Genomic DNA, 14,362 nt, shown 5'->3' with positions numbered 1-14,362 from the left:
CCGGGATGTGCATTGTCAACAAAGCGCTGGGTGGAAACAGCCCACTGCCATACTCTGAGAGCCTCGCGACAAAGGGGGTAGGACCTGGTTCCTCCTTGTTTGTTTAAATACCAGACCACCGACATGTTGTCCATCTGAATCGCAATCATACCTAGAAGAAGAGTCCTGAAAGTACTGCAATGCCAAAAGTACTGCTCTCATCTCCAGGACACTGACATACAGATGCGTCTCTTGATCAGTCCATGTGCCTTGGGCAGTCTTTCCCTGAAAATGCCTCCCCCCACCTTATCAGGGAAGCATCCGTGGTCACTGTGGCCACTGGAGGGAGTAGCACAAAAGGGCGCCCTATCGTGACATGAAGCGAGGTCAACCACCATTGAAGATGCTTTTTGCAGGAATGTGTGATCATTATAGTGTGAGACATGGGAAGCTCTTGGTAAGACCATTGAATTAACAGACACTGTAGTATCCGTAATGTGCATACGAGCTAGTGGTATGGCCAAAATTGCTGCTGCCATCATGCCTAATAATTTCAGAACTTCTGATGCTGGTGCTCTGTCTTTTGATATCAGAACGCTGACATGTTGATGAAGAAGAAAGACTCTTTCTATTGGAAGCCTTAGTGTGGTGGTGTCCAACTCTTTCCCGATAAAAACGATATGCTGCGATGGCGACAAGGCAGATTTTCCTGAGTTGATTGTAATGCCCAGTTGATTGCAGAGTGACAAATAGGACTCCCTGGCCTGAATGAGTTGATGCCTGGTGGTGGCGGTAAAGAGCCAATTGTCTAGGTACGGAAACACCTGGAATCCTAGACGCCTCAGGTGAGCTGTGACCACTGCCATGCATTTGGTGAACACTCTGGAGGCTGTAGTGAGACCAAAGGGCAGGGCTCGAAACTGGTAATGATTGGCCCCCAGCCAGAAGCGCAGATGATCCCTGGATGGCCTGGCCATTTTTATGTAGTAGTACACATCCTTGAGAGCTATCGAGCACATCCAATTGTCTTTCCCTAAGAAGGGAAGTATAGACTGAAGCGTGATCATCCGGAACTTCTCTTTCTTTCCATATTTGCTCAGTCTGCTGAGGTCCAATATGGGTCTCCAGCCCCCCCCCCATCTTTTTTGGAACCAAGAAGAATCTTGAGTAAGTTCTGGATCCTATCTGGTCTGGTGGGACTGGTTGGATGACTTTTTATTAGCAACGTTTGGACCTCTATTGTTGCCTGTTCCATGGAACATCCGGGATTTTTCTTATGGGTGGAGGGGGTGCGGCGAATGGGATGAAGTATCCTCTGGAAATGATACTTTGTACCAGGCTGTCTTTTGTTATTTTGAGCCAGGCGGCTGGATACAAAGATAAGCGACCCCCGACTGCCTCCAGAGCAGGACAGTCAGGCCTCCTTTCAGGAGCACTGATAGGGCTTCCCAGAGAAGTGACCTCTGTCACCCTGGTGTTGTGGACCCCATCTGCCACGAGGGCAGTGTCTTCCATTATTGCCCCCTCCTCTGCCTCTGGAGGGGGGTTCACAACGTGTGTCCTGAAACGATCCTTGGGCTTTTCAGAACTAAATTTTCCTCCCCTTTGACCCTTAGGATAGGGTCGGGGTGGAAAAACAGACCCCCACAGCAGTCTTTCCATCCTGTTCACATCTGGCTACGGTTTCCTTCACTTTAGGCCCGAAAAGGGACTAGCCATCAAAGGGAGTATTCACGAAGGATGACATGAAGTGCTCCTAACAGCAACTCCTGTACTCGCTATCCTACTCTTTCCATCAACTGCAGATGAGATGAGGTGCATGGATGAGTTTACTATAGAATTGAGGGTAACAAGCTGGGCTGCAACTTTGTCGGAAGCTCTTGCAGCTACTGCACCCTGAAGAGAATCTCCTAGCTCCTTAAGGAGATCTCTTTGTAACCTGGTAAAATGGGTTAAATAGTTGAGCGAATGAAGAGCAAAGATCTCTGAACTAAATATGTGCTTCCCATATCTATCCATGATCCTGGAGTCTCTGCTAGAAGAATGGATAGAAGAGGAAGACTCAGACATTTCCTTTTTGGTGGCTGCCGTCACCACCATGGCATCAACTGGAACATCTTTTGTTAAAGACGATTTGTCAAGGGGGGCAGAAATGAATTTATTAGGTCTCCTAGGGACAGGCTCCATAGTATCGAGAGACTCCCACTCACTTTGTGAGACTAGCTGCATCAGCTCATTGAAGGGTGGATACACCCAAGAGGTGGAGGGCTGAGACCCGAAAGCCTTCAGGAGAATCGACTCATCCTTAGTAGGGCTTTTGGACTGCCAGTCACCCCTCTGCCTAAGGATTTCAAGTATCTCAGTGAATGAGATATCTTCAGAGGGGGACCGTGGGGACCCTTCTGACTCATCTAAGTCAGTATCTGATGTTAGAGACTCCTGAGTTGAGTCTAGATGTTTCCTCTTACACAATCTCTTCCTGGGAACCTCATCAGTGGGAGCTTCTGGTGAGTCCTCGGGAGAGCAAGGACCACCCAATGGGGCTTCCTGAGGCTCTGGGTGTCTACCCTTGGTGAGGATGTGTGAGGCAGAAGCAGACACAGGCGCTTTAGGGGAGGAGGAAGCCAGACCAGAGGTTGAGGATGTCTTAGGAGACACAACTCTCCTCATGGCATTGAAAGCACCTCTGCTCCAATGCGAGGGAGCCGGTGGATCCGAAGAAACCATCAATACCCCCGGGCACCAGGACAGTGGACTCCAAACCAGAGGTAGGAGTCGAGCTCGTCCGAGCATATGCCCAGAGAGGCAGAGTCAGAACCGACAAGTCGGTCTGACTATCCTCCCCGAACCAGACCAGCAAGTGCCGGCTCCTAGAGTCCCCGATAGGCACCGAGCCGAAGACATTGAAGCAGGTGTTGGATCAGAGGGTTCCAATATCAACAGGTCCGACTCCTCTGGCTCCGAAGGACCAGCATGGCTGGGTGGAGGAATAGTTTGAGCTGGTTCAAGGGTCTTCAGCTCTGAAGCCATTTGGGTCAAAGCCTATAAAATTTTTGCCAAGGCCGGTGCTGATAACAGCTTCTGCACCACACAATCCACATCCAGATCTGATAGGCTGATAGAGGACCAAGAAGAGCACACCGAAGGTGGTACCCACTGTAGTAACAGACTCTTAGGAGCTTCGGACACCGGTTCCAAGACTGGGGACCGGCTCCGAAAGGAAAAGACTGTCTGTTCCGATGGCAGTGGAGCCAAAGTCGAAGATTTCTTGAGTCTGAAGTCTTAGAAGACTTTGAGGACTTGCTGGATCCATCTTGGTCACTCAAAGCTTCTTGAAACGATGGTTTCAACAACCTTCTGTCAATAAGTTCTCTTTTCCTTTCCTGTAGGACCCTTGAGGAGAAGGAATAACATATAGCACAGCTATCCTGCAAATGCAGGGCTCCTACACAGTACACACAATTTACATGGCTGTCTGTTACTGACATCTTCTGGCCACACTTTGGGCATTTTTTGAAACCAGACTTTGGGTGCTTACCTTGGTCAGCCATTGAAAGTCCGAGAGAAAAATGACTGTCACCACAAAAATATCCTAACAGTAATTATCTACCAAAAACCTTAATAAAAATCAGGCTAAGTCACACGCACAAACACAGAAATGCAAGTGTAAATATTAAAGGGAAAGGAAAAACCTTTACTGTCACCACCAACTGTCTGAAAACACACAAAATGAGCAGATAAAATTAGTTAGCAAAAGGTTTTAAACTAGGCCTAAAACAAGAGGCCAACTAGAAAATGTTTAAATCATACCAAGGGAAGGGACTAAAATGCAGAACACACACTAGAAAGCTGTAAGAGCTTTATAAACCATCTAAACTATATAAACTAAAACAGTTTTACTGGCCTGAGCTAATGCAGAACCTCCAATCTATTGCAGCGGCAAACTAGATCGGAGAGAACTCTACGTGCATCATGGGATAGAGACTTGGCCGGAGCTAAGTGAAGACCTCGAGCTTTGCAATTGGCCAACTCGGGGGCTCTGAACCCATCAGTAAAGAATGAACCGCGAGACAGAACAACTTTAAATCAACAAATCTGAGGAGATTATTGCTGTTGCTGGGGAGGTTGTTGATACTGAACATAAGGTCGGCACAGTAGGAGTTTGGGTAGTCTCAACAACAGATGGCACCGTGGGGGATTTTGCAGATTTTGGTGCCGAAGCAAAGAGTCAGTACAGTCTTTTGAAGTTTAGGTTTTGGTTCTAATGACTGGGTCGGAACCTGAGACTTAGATGACTTGGACTTGTGTGCCTTGGGAGATGACAGTACAGACTGGCTTCTCTTCTTAGACTCTGTCCTGGGAGATTTAGACGTTTCTGCCTCAGGTAAAGCGTCAATGAGTGGGCATTTTAGTAAACCCTATATATATATATATGGATCTACCTGACAACATCGACAGTGCATAACACCGACAATGACATCACCAACACCACATAATCGACAGTTCACAAACACGACACCTCATACACTCAACACATCATAACAACCAACAAACAAAACAAATCCCCTGTCCAAAAACCACACACACAACACAAGCACACCAAAATCCTAACAAACAAACACTAAACCTTACATACACAACTATCTACAACCCTAACCGAAACCCTAACCCTAAGGTCCGTCACTATCGCACACTCACCTAACCCGCGCCCTAACCCTAACTCACAACCCGCCCCTAACCCAAAAAATATCACTACTGCACCCTTACTCACTTAACCCACCCCTATCCCTACAGACCGTCAACATCGCACACTTACCTTACTCGCACCCTAACGTCCGTCACTACCACATACTTACACATCCTTTCCCCATCTCGGTGTTCTCTGCGTTGGTGTTTTCATCCGTCGGTCTTCTGACTTGTCGATCTTCTGGCGTCGGTGATTTCGTTGTCGGTCTTCTCATCTGTCGACGTTCTCAGGTAGACCCGTATATATATATATATATATATATATATATATATATATATATATAAATATATATAAATATATATATATATATATATACACCAACAATGGTATCTGAGAATACCCACAAAAAGGGTAAGAAAAGGAGAGGGGAAATCAAAGGATACCAGCAATGGTATTACGAATTACCCGTAGGTAGAAGGAAGTAGGGGCCTATACAAACTATGGTAAGTCAGACTACCTAAAAGGTAAGACAAACTGGTTTAGATATCAGTTATTAACAACAAACGTACAACAGCATTTTTAAGAAGAAAGAAAGAACAAAACTAGTAGAAGACAGTAGACAAAAAGCTTTTCTATAATGAAAACAATAGCACCTAGTTGAAAGCACGGCTGATTTGTCCGGTTTTCTAAGTGACAAAAGAAATATGAGGTAAAGGGAAGAGAGGCAGTATGGGTAGCCTTAGCTCGAGAGTTTTTGGCTGGAGCAAGCTTGACATAACGGCCAAGTTAGTTCCAAGGATTGGAACCGAACCCAACAGTCAAGTATGAATGAAGACTGACATCAGATTGTATATGTCTGCCTATGTCATAAGTGATCATTCAGTAAAGGGGTTAGACTTTTGAATGTTCTTTTGGAATCTCACTTGTGTAAGAAACCTTTCACCAAAGTGAGATACTGGTCACTTTGAAAAAGACCAATAACCAGAAGAAAATCAGCCTCAGCATAAAACAAAGCCAATACAATAAAATATACAGAACAGGGTACTGGATGGAAATAATTTTAATAAAAAACACAAGTATTAAGCGCTTTCGTCTCCACAAAACCGAGACTTCATCAGATTACATAGTTACACTCAATGACCTTGTTTAAATATCTTGTCAAATCATGCAATTGGTTAGCAATACAAATCACCTGCCCACTTTTCACTTACTATTAATGACATAAAAAATTCCTTAAAAGGAATAAACAAATAAAAACTCTCATACACTCATTAAAATTCACAAAATAAGCTATATATATGCAAAATATGCTTGCAGAACATTTACATTTTTTTAAATTAGGTCTCTAACATTTCTCAGCTTTCTCCTGCAGTACAGGAGATCTAGAAATAACTTCATTCAGACCTGGGGAACGTTAGCAGCAGGTCTCAATTGCCACTGCATCTCTTTCTTCATCAAAGCATTCTTCCAGTTGCCCCCTTTCTGGTCAATAGCAACAAAATCCAAAATGCTAAAAACAAATTTATCAAACCTCTCGCACACGAAGGAGTGTTTATATAGGGCTCTGCACTCCTTTTTGTTATTTATGTTGTATACATGTTCATAAATTCTACTCCTCATTGCCTGTTCTGTCTTGCCCAGATAACATGCACACTTACCACATATAGCAAGGTATATCAGTGGCAAAGTTCCCAGGTTTAAACCTAATATTGGTTTTCATAACGTTCCCCAACGTCAAATGTGTCACCTTGTTAATGAATGTGCACTGACTACAGTGCCCACAGGGGTTAGTCCCCTTACCATCTTCCTCTTTGGTCCTAGTTTTATATTCCAACAACTGTTTAAAATTGGAACCCGTTTTATGAATAAACACCGGCTCATTGCCCAATACACAAAGAATTTGTAGGTTTACCTTGAATGTATTCCAGTTTCTTCTGATAATGTTTTTAATGTCACCAGACAAGTAATTATACTGTAGTATACAAGCTCTCAAATTTCTGACCACTACCATTCATTTTAGATCTGTCAGTGTTCAAACCCCACACCTAACAGTGGTTTATATTTATGGGCCCAGTTGTTGTAAACTTCCTGGAGATGTCCTTCAACCAGTCCCCTAGGATAACCCCTCTGCTTAAACATTTATTAAAATTATTTCCATCCAGTACCCTGTGTTCCAGTACACTTTGAAAACGACACTACAAAGAAAAGCAAATCATCTAAGTATGGAAAAAATGTGGATACCCTGTAACTGGAGCTAAACACTTTGAACACTCTTGTTGCAGTGGACAGTCCAAAGGGTAAGGCAGAGAACTGATAATGAGATCCAAACACACAAAACCTTAAGAAACATCTGAAGTTAAAGGAGGAGATAAAGGCAAACAAGCAGAGATAGCCAAGTGGGCCTTAACAGAAAAATAAGCCAACCCAGCATTGAACAATTCACACAAATAAGAGAGAACCAAAGGAACATCCACAAAAAGTGGATTCTGGTTACGAGAAAGACACCAAACAGAAAACCTCTTCCATTTGCATAAGGAGGACTTCCTGGTATTGGGTTTTCTGGCCTCCTGCAGGACCCTAAGCATGTTCTCAGTAAAAATAATGCCATAATTTGCAGGGAATCAAGACTTTTAATAATCATATGGTAGTAAAATCAAAGAAACAATGCACCACTTGCAATAGGTGGGTGTTAAAAGTGTGAGAAGTAGTAGGGTGGGATTTATGAGTCTATGTTACATTCTCGAAAGCCGACAATGTCGAATCTGACATTGTCAACACGAGAACAGTGAAACTGAAGAATATCGAACAAGTAAACGGAAATCTCCATAAGAGGAGATTTCCCTTTACTTCAATGTAGTGCGGTCTTGGAGTTGGTATATTTCAGTAGCGGGCGGTGCAGCGTTTATTTTTTTTTAACTTTTTTTCCCTGAACATTCAATGTTTTAACAGTTCGATCACTAAAGGTCATCCTTTAGTGATTCGAACTGTTAAATAGTCTATGTTCTAATATAGACCGGGATTTACGTGGGATCATGGAAGTGACATGTTGACATTTAAGAGAAAAGTTTTAAGTTTATATTTAAAGAGATTTATATTAGAAATGATTTGGATGTTAAGAGGGAAGTTGTTCCATGCATGGGAAATACTATATCTGTAAAGAAGTTTACCAATGTTTTTGTTTGGTTTATGTATCCAGAAGGAGCTCGTCAGAGCTGCTGAGAGTTCTGGGAGGGGCATAATGTGATATTAGTGAGGATAGAGCAGGACAGGAAAGGGGTTTTAAGAGTAGAGTAACGGTCATTTGCAGCTGGGAGTGAGAGCAGGTGCTGGGGGAAGTCAAGCCAGTGATCTTGTTTTAGTGCATGGTAATGATGAGATTTGTAGGGTTGGTTACTAGCAAATTCTGCAATACTATAGTATGATTGACCGAGTTTAGCCAAAAGGGTAGATTGCAAATGTGAAAAGATGGGGGAGACAAAGTAGAGAGGGGAGGAGGAAAGCCTGAGCAAGTTTCTACCTAGAGTCAGGGGCTTGGTATTTTTTTTCTGTAGAGTACGCCCAGTTTTTGATTGGTCTTTTTAGCACATTGCTGAATATGGGTATTAAATTTTAATTGGTCATCGATAGTAACACCAAGAAGTTTAGTATGTGGGTCAGGTTATATAATGGCATTGTCAAGAGAAGAAATGGTGAACAATGCCAGGGCACTTCTATGGGCTAGACTTGTAAAGGCTCCAGAGCCACTAGCCTAGTACACACCTATGAACGTTGGTTTGAGGTTAGAGAGGGTTTTTGGAAAAAAATGAGTAGTAGCTTTGCTTTTTTGGTATTTAGAGTTAGTTGGCCGTTGGTTAGCCATTTTTCTACAGATAGGAAGCTATTGTTGAGTAGTATAGAGCAGGTTAGTGAAACTGTCAGAGCAGGAAATAAAGGTAGAGTCCAGAACCACCAAACACAAAGGTAGAAAGATAAAACGACACAGCCAGAGAATATTTTCTTTCTTTAATAAAAGTACCAAAACTCTAGCACCTCAGCAATCAGCCTTCCAGGAGATAACATCAATAAGAAAAAAACACACCTTTTATAAGAACATCAATCAAAAAATTAAACACACAATAAAACTTAATTAACTCATTACAATAAATATTTCCAGTTGCATTCCTGATTGGTCCACCAGGTGTCAGTGTCATATTTTAAAATAAAAACAGTTTCTTTAGACAGTAACTTATTTTTTTAAACAAGTCACATTTGTTGCTTTAATTTTTTCAAGAATGCAACATTTTAACTCTGAATAGAATCCCCCATGTACAGAATTAAAACGAGAAGCAATGGGACTTTCATTTTTATTATTTTTAATGTCACGAATGTGCTCCTGCAAGCTAACCTTAAATGACCTCTTACTTTCACCTATATAAAAAAGGTTGTAGGAACACCTAAGTGCATAGACTATACCCAATGTATTACATGTAAATTCTGCAAGGGGTCTAAATAAATAAAGGTAGAGTCGTCTGCATATTGTATCAGGGAGGATGCTGTACTGGAAGTATGCAACTGGTTTGTGAAAATATTGAACAGTAAAGGGCCAAAAATCAGGCCTTGAGGCACCCCAGTTTGGAATGTTAAAGGGAGCAGGTAACATGCCATCTGACTGATTGTTGTCTATCCGTGAAATAGCTAGTGAACTATTTAATAGTAGAGGGAGATGAGTTGTGATAGTTTATCGAGAAGTCTGGAGTGTGATACTGTATCTTATGCTTTAGAAAGATCAAGAAAGAGGCAAGAAACCAGTAAATTGTTATCCATGCTTCAGCAACAACTTGATTAAAGGACAGTAGGCCAGTAGATGTACTATGAAGGGGTAATAAAGCCATGCTGCATAGGGGTTAGGAGATTATCTAAAAGGTACTTCTTAATAAATTCTTGTCCCACCCCATTTGTTTACATACCACACCACTACAGTGTTGTCTGCAAACACCTCTAGGGGATGAGCATGTTGAAGCCACACTGACTTCAGGAACCACTGAAACTTCCTCGTGTGACGTTTGGCCAGACAGAGCATAGGAATGGTGGATGCCATGAAACCCAGAGCTCTCAGAAACTCGTCTGTAATGGAAGAGTTTGAAAGGAGATGATGGTTAAGGCCTTGGGAAGGAGGAAGGGATGCCAGCAAAGGCACCATATGAATCCTGAAACCCAGAAAAACATGGTCCAGAGAAGGAGTCAGACAAAAGACTTTTTGAAGTTTATTCTAAACACTAGGCTCTGAATAAGAGAAATAGCAAAGTGAAGATTTTGCAACAGGATCTCTGGAGAGGATGCTTGAATCAGAAAGTCTTCCAAGTAGAAAAATACTTGGTTCCCCTGAATCCTGCAAAAAACAATTACAATAGAGAGGCATTTACTGAATACCCCTGAGGCAGTAGAAAAGACAAAGGGCAAATCAGAGAACTGAAAATGCCATAAATAAACAGAGTGTAAAAACTTCCTGAAAAGGGGATGGATTGAAATATGGAGATAAGCATCCTTGAAATCCACAGTCACCATTATAAGCCTGAAGAAGCAAAACAGAGAACAAAGCCTGAAGGAATAACATCCGAAAAGTGGGCACCTTCAGAAAAATGTTTAGATGAGAGGTCTAGAATTGCACTCCAGTACCCTCCTTTCTGGGTACTAGAAACATTCTAGAGTAAAACCCCCTTCCTCCTTTGGGACACAGACACCTCCTGAATAGCACCCTACATCAAAAGGTCCCAAAGCACCTCTGGGAAAAGAGAGCTGTTCCCGCGGAGGCTGAGGAATAGACATAACAGGGGAAGGGATTTTTGCACCATGAAATACTGCTGGAGAATAATTGACAGAACCTAGAAATCTTGAATAAACTGTAGCCAAACGGGAATGGGGGATGGCTAGGAAGAACAAGATAGTCAGACACCACCTGGTTTATCTGTAAAGGAACACTTCTGTGGCGATGTCTGAATAGGCTTAGCAGGACGAGCCCACTTGTCACCCTTTTTTTTTGCCCTTAGGAGGAGGGCGAGATTGTCTGCGAACAAAAGCTGGCTTACTGGGGCAGTTTCTTTGAAATTTAAGAACAGGAGAAACAAACGTGTTTGAGTTCCTGTAAAATATTTCCCTTATCCTGAATGGACTTAAACAAATTAGCAGTAGCTTCACCAAACTAGTGTTTATTTTCAAGAGGGGCATGCATTAACTTAGCCTTGACATCAGGCAAAGGTTGAAGTCAAAGCCAAGAATACCTCCTCATAACTAACAAAAAGCAGCAGCCCTGGAAAAACTACAGTTGATGGAATGATGAGCCACCTGGTTGGACGTGCCCAAGATGGAAAGAGCAGAATTTTTACCCTCAGAGTCTGGAAGATCAGACATAAACCTTACAAGCCTAGGACAGGAAAGCCAACACATACATGGATATATGGGTCTGCTAATTAGCAGCCCTAAAAAGCCAAGGTAGCAGAGGTGTAAACCTTCTTATCTAGCCTTTCCATGGTTCTACTATCTATTACAGGGCAGTCATTTGTGCAAATAAAACAACCGAGAGGGCTTCCCAGAAACTAGACACCACTGAGGGGTCAGCAGCAGGACACTTGTACAAAAAGGTACAATCCTCAGGCACCCTATAGAACCAACAAGATTTCTTGTGAGGAGGGGGCTGAGAATCTATTGGTTCAGAATGATGCATTGGAAATGCATACAACAAACTCAGTACCTCTTATGTATCTCGGAGACGTGAGCACAATCCCATTTAAAGAACTCCATCACCCTGGAGATTGTGTCCCCAAATGAAATCTCTTCAAATGGAGCATCAAGACTGGTAGATTCTTCTTCCTCTGACCCATAGTCCAAAGGAGGAGAAATATGAGAGGAGTAAGCAAGGGATTCCTCTTCAGAATCCAAGTCTTCCATAGAGGAATCCTGTTCCCTGGGTCTTTTAAGAGACCAAGGGGGAGATGGAACAAACACCAAGGAGGTTTCAATGCCATCAAAGCAATAAACAAACCTAAAGTGAAGGTCTGCCACTCACTCTGTGGATTCTTAGAAGCAGGAGAAATGTGTTTAGCTTTCTGTTTATTGTTCAATGGGATGTCTGCCTTATAAAACTTGGAAGGCTCTGACCTAGAACAGCATTCAATAATGGTGGCAGGGATGACTTCTCTGACTAAACTCTGACATGCATCCCAGGCCCCTCTGAAATGATCGATCGTGGTTCCCCCAAACCATCCAAAATGGACATTTGCAAAGCCTCCGTGGTATGCTCACAGCTGGTTCCCTGCCAGAGGAATCCAACAACAAAGCCCGACAAACCTCCAGTCATTCACTCACCATGGGAAAAATATCCGGCGGATGCTGAACAATGAAAGATTCTGGTCTAGGCTTCTTGGCCTTCATCCTCTTCCCTCAGAGTTGTCCCTTGGGGCGGGATGTTCCCTCTATCTCATCTTTTGCGAGAAATTTAAGTTACTGATTCTCAAGATACAGCTCCAAAGAAGAAAGTCTACTATACAAAGTTTTAAGTAGAAAAGCCTGAAGGTGGAACAGGACATATAGTTGTGCAAGGCGCCAAGGCAAAACATACACTGGCCATGGCTGTCATCATGGGGACTCTGTCTCTCATACTGGCATTTGCCCTTCTTGGATGACATGAAACCCCACAAGCAACAAAAGAGAAGATGATTAAAAAGGAACCCTAATGCAGCATTTAACTGCAATGACTCAGAGAAACCAGCAATGGAACGTAGGCGTTCAGACCGATTATCAAGAGTCTGGTTCAGAGTGGCAGTGAAGAAGTTTTGAGGATGGTATGTCCAGCTGTCACCTTTATGCCCTACACTATGTGACGAACGACATACCTTAAAGCAACCTAAGGCTTTGGTATACTGGCCAGACATGGAGTTACCGTAGGCAGGAGTTCCGTAATAGTATGAACACTGCAACAGTGAAATGGAAGGACGTCTTGGCAACACATGCTCTGAAAAACTGATGCAGAGGAAGTATGACACAAAAGCATGCCAAACCGGTAACAAAGAACAATTAAGAAATGAAATAAAAACTCATCAAGAAGTTAAAGTGATAACATGAAAATATACAGCTTTCATCATTTTGGGAGGGAAATACAACTCCATCTTAAACATGTACTGCAGTCACTGCAAATTTGGCCAATGTTTTTGCTATCACATGCATCTCCTCTAGCTTTTTTTTTGCAACAACCGCTAAGCCATCATCTTGCTTGGTTATTTATTGAAAGCCACAATCTTTTTCAGAATAGCCTTCATTATGTCACCATAGAGATTCCTTGATGCTGAAGGAGACACTGTATACCAGAAGCAAAGATCCCACATACAGCACTGCTGACCACAATCAACTAGCGGAAAAAGCATTTCTGCACTACTAGTATAACAGTCGAATTCTGAGTTCAAAATAAAAAGTACACACAAATTAAAATCAAGACTACTACCATACCTATTATTCTTCCAACGCTTTGTTGTGGTACATAAAACTTCTCTGTAACCTGCACATTATCTGCTAGAATTTGATGAATCATGGCTTTAGCTTTGCAGACCTGAACTGGGTGCCCACATATCAGTAATGTCCGCTGTCCAACCATGTCTTCTCCGTCACCATCTTCTAGGTCAATTCGGGCTCCTGTTTCCTTCCTGAGCTGCAAATAGGACAAGACAATTTCCACTTCTGCACCTTCTATATGGAATACAGACCAACACCTTCTCACTATATATACAATCGATAAAAAGAAAAAAAGAAAAATAATATATATATATAGATATATGTATATACACACACATGTATATACATACATATATATATATATATATATATATATATATATATATATATATATATACATATACACACACACACACACACACACACACATATATATATATATATATATATATATATATATATATATATATATATATATATATATATACATACACACACACACACACACACACATATATATGTATGTATGTATCTTAAAGCAAAAAACAAGTAATCTCCGTGGTATCCCCAAAGTCTCAAAACAACCCACTAAAGTGTAGTGGGTCTAAAAAACAAAACAGTGTAAGAAACTTCTCTGTGTGGAAGATTTTCAGTCCATATATTTCTAGTTAATCACTGTATATTAATCAGATCAGACAATAGTAGTAGAAGTAGACGTAAACTCGTCAAGTCAAAAAGTAATAATAGAAAATATATAATTCTACAGCATTACTAAGTATTCGAAAGTAATCCAAGCAAGGCAGGCAGTCTGTTTCCAGTCGAAAATCCTTTATTAAGTACACAGACAAGCGATCCAAGTAAAACAAAAATCGAGTAATAATTTCCTCACAAGCTTTCTAAATATATATATACTTTTTATCAGGCATGGGAGTGGTTTATTGTGCTGAAAAACAAAGTGTTATTGGTACACATGTTAAATTCACATCCCTTCCCCCATCAGTGTGACATTCGAGCTGGTCCTGCCCTACCTAGTAGCTGTCATAATAATATATAGCCCTAATGTACTTTAATGGTACATCTTATTTAACCAAATTATTAAGTAGATTATTAAGTCTGTGATTTTATACAAGGCAATACACTACATGGCTGGAAATATCTTAGTTCATTTTGCAATCAAAATTATATATAAATATATACATATACATTTTGCATGTA

General features: G+C 41.7%; 1 protein-coding gene across 3 annotated transcripts in view; it reads right to left on the bottom strand.

The window, feature by feature from the left end:
* TDRKH (tudor and KH domain containing) overlaps window positions 1–14,362 on the bottom strand; it is a 1,796,665-nt gene that overhangs the window by 1,401,289 nt on the left and 381,014 nt on the right. For all 3 annotated transcript variants that reach the window (XM_044079937.1, XM_044079939.1, XM_044079938.1), the window contains exon 4: window positions 13,145–13,343. In XM_044079937.1, coding sequence (XP_043935872.1) covers window positions 13,145–13,343 — 199 coding nt within the window. The remainder of the gene's footprint in view (window positions 1–13,144; window positions 13,344–14,362) is intronic.

This window comes from Protopterus annectens, chromosome 8.part0 (assembly GCF_019279795.1).
Source record: "Protopterus annectens isolate FY-2018-M chromosome 8.part0, PAN1.0, whole genome shotgun sequence".
Classification (NCBI taxonomy): Eukaryota; Metazoa; Chordata; order Ceratodontiformes; family Protopteridae; genus Protopterus; species Protopterus annectens.
The sequence above is the reverse complement of the archived record's forward strand: the minus strand, read 5'-3'. Positions and strand labels throughout refer to the sequence as shown.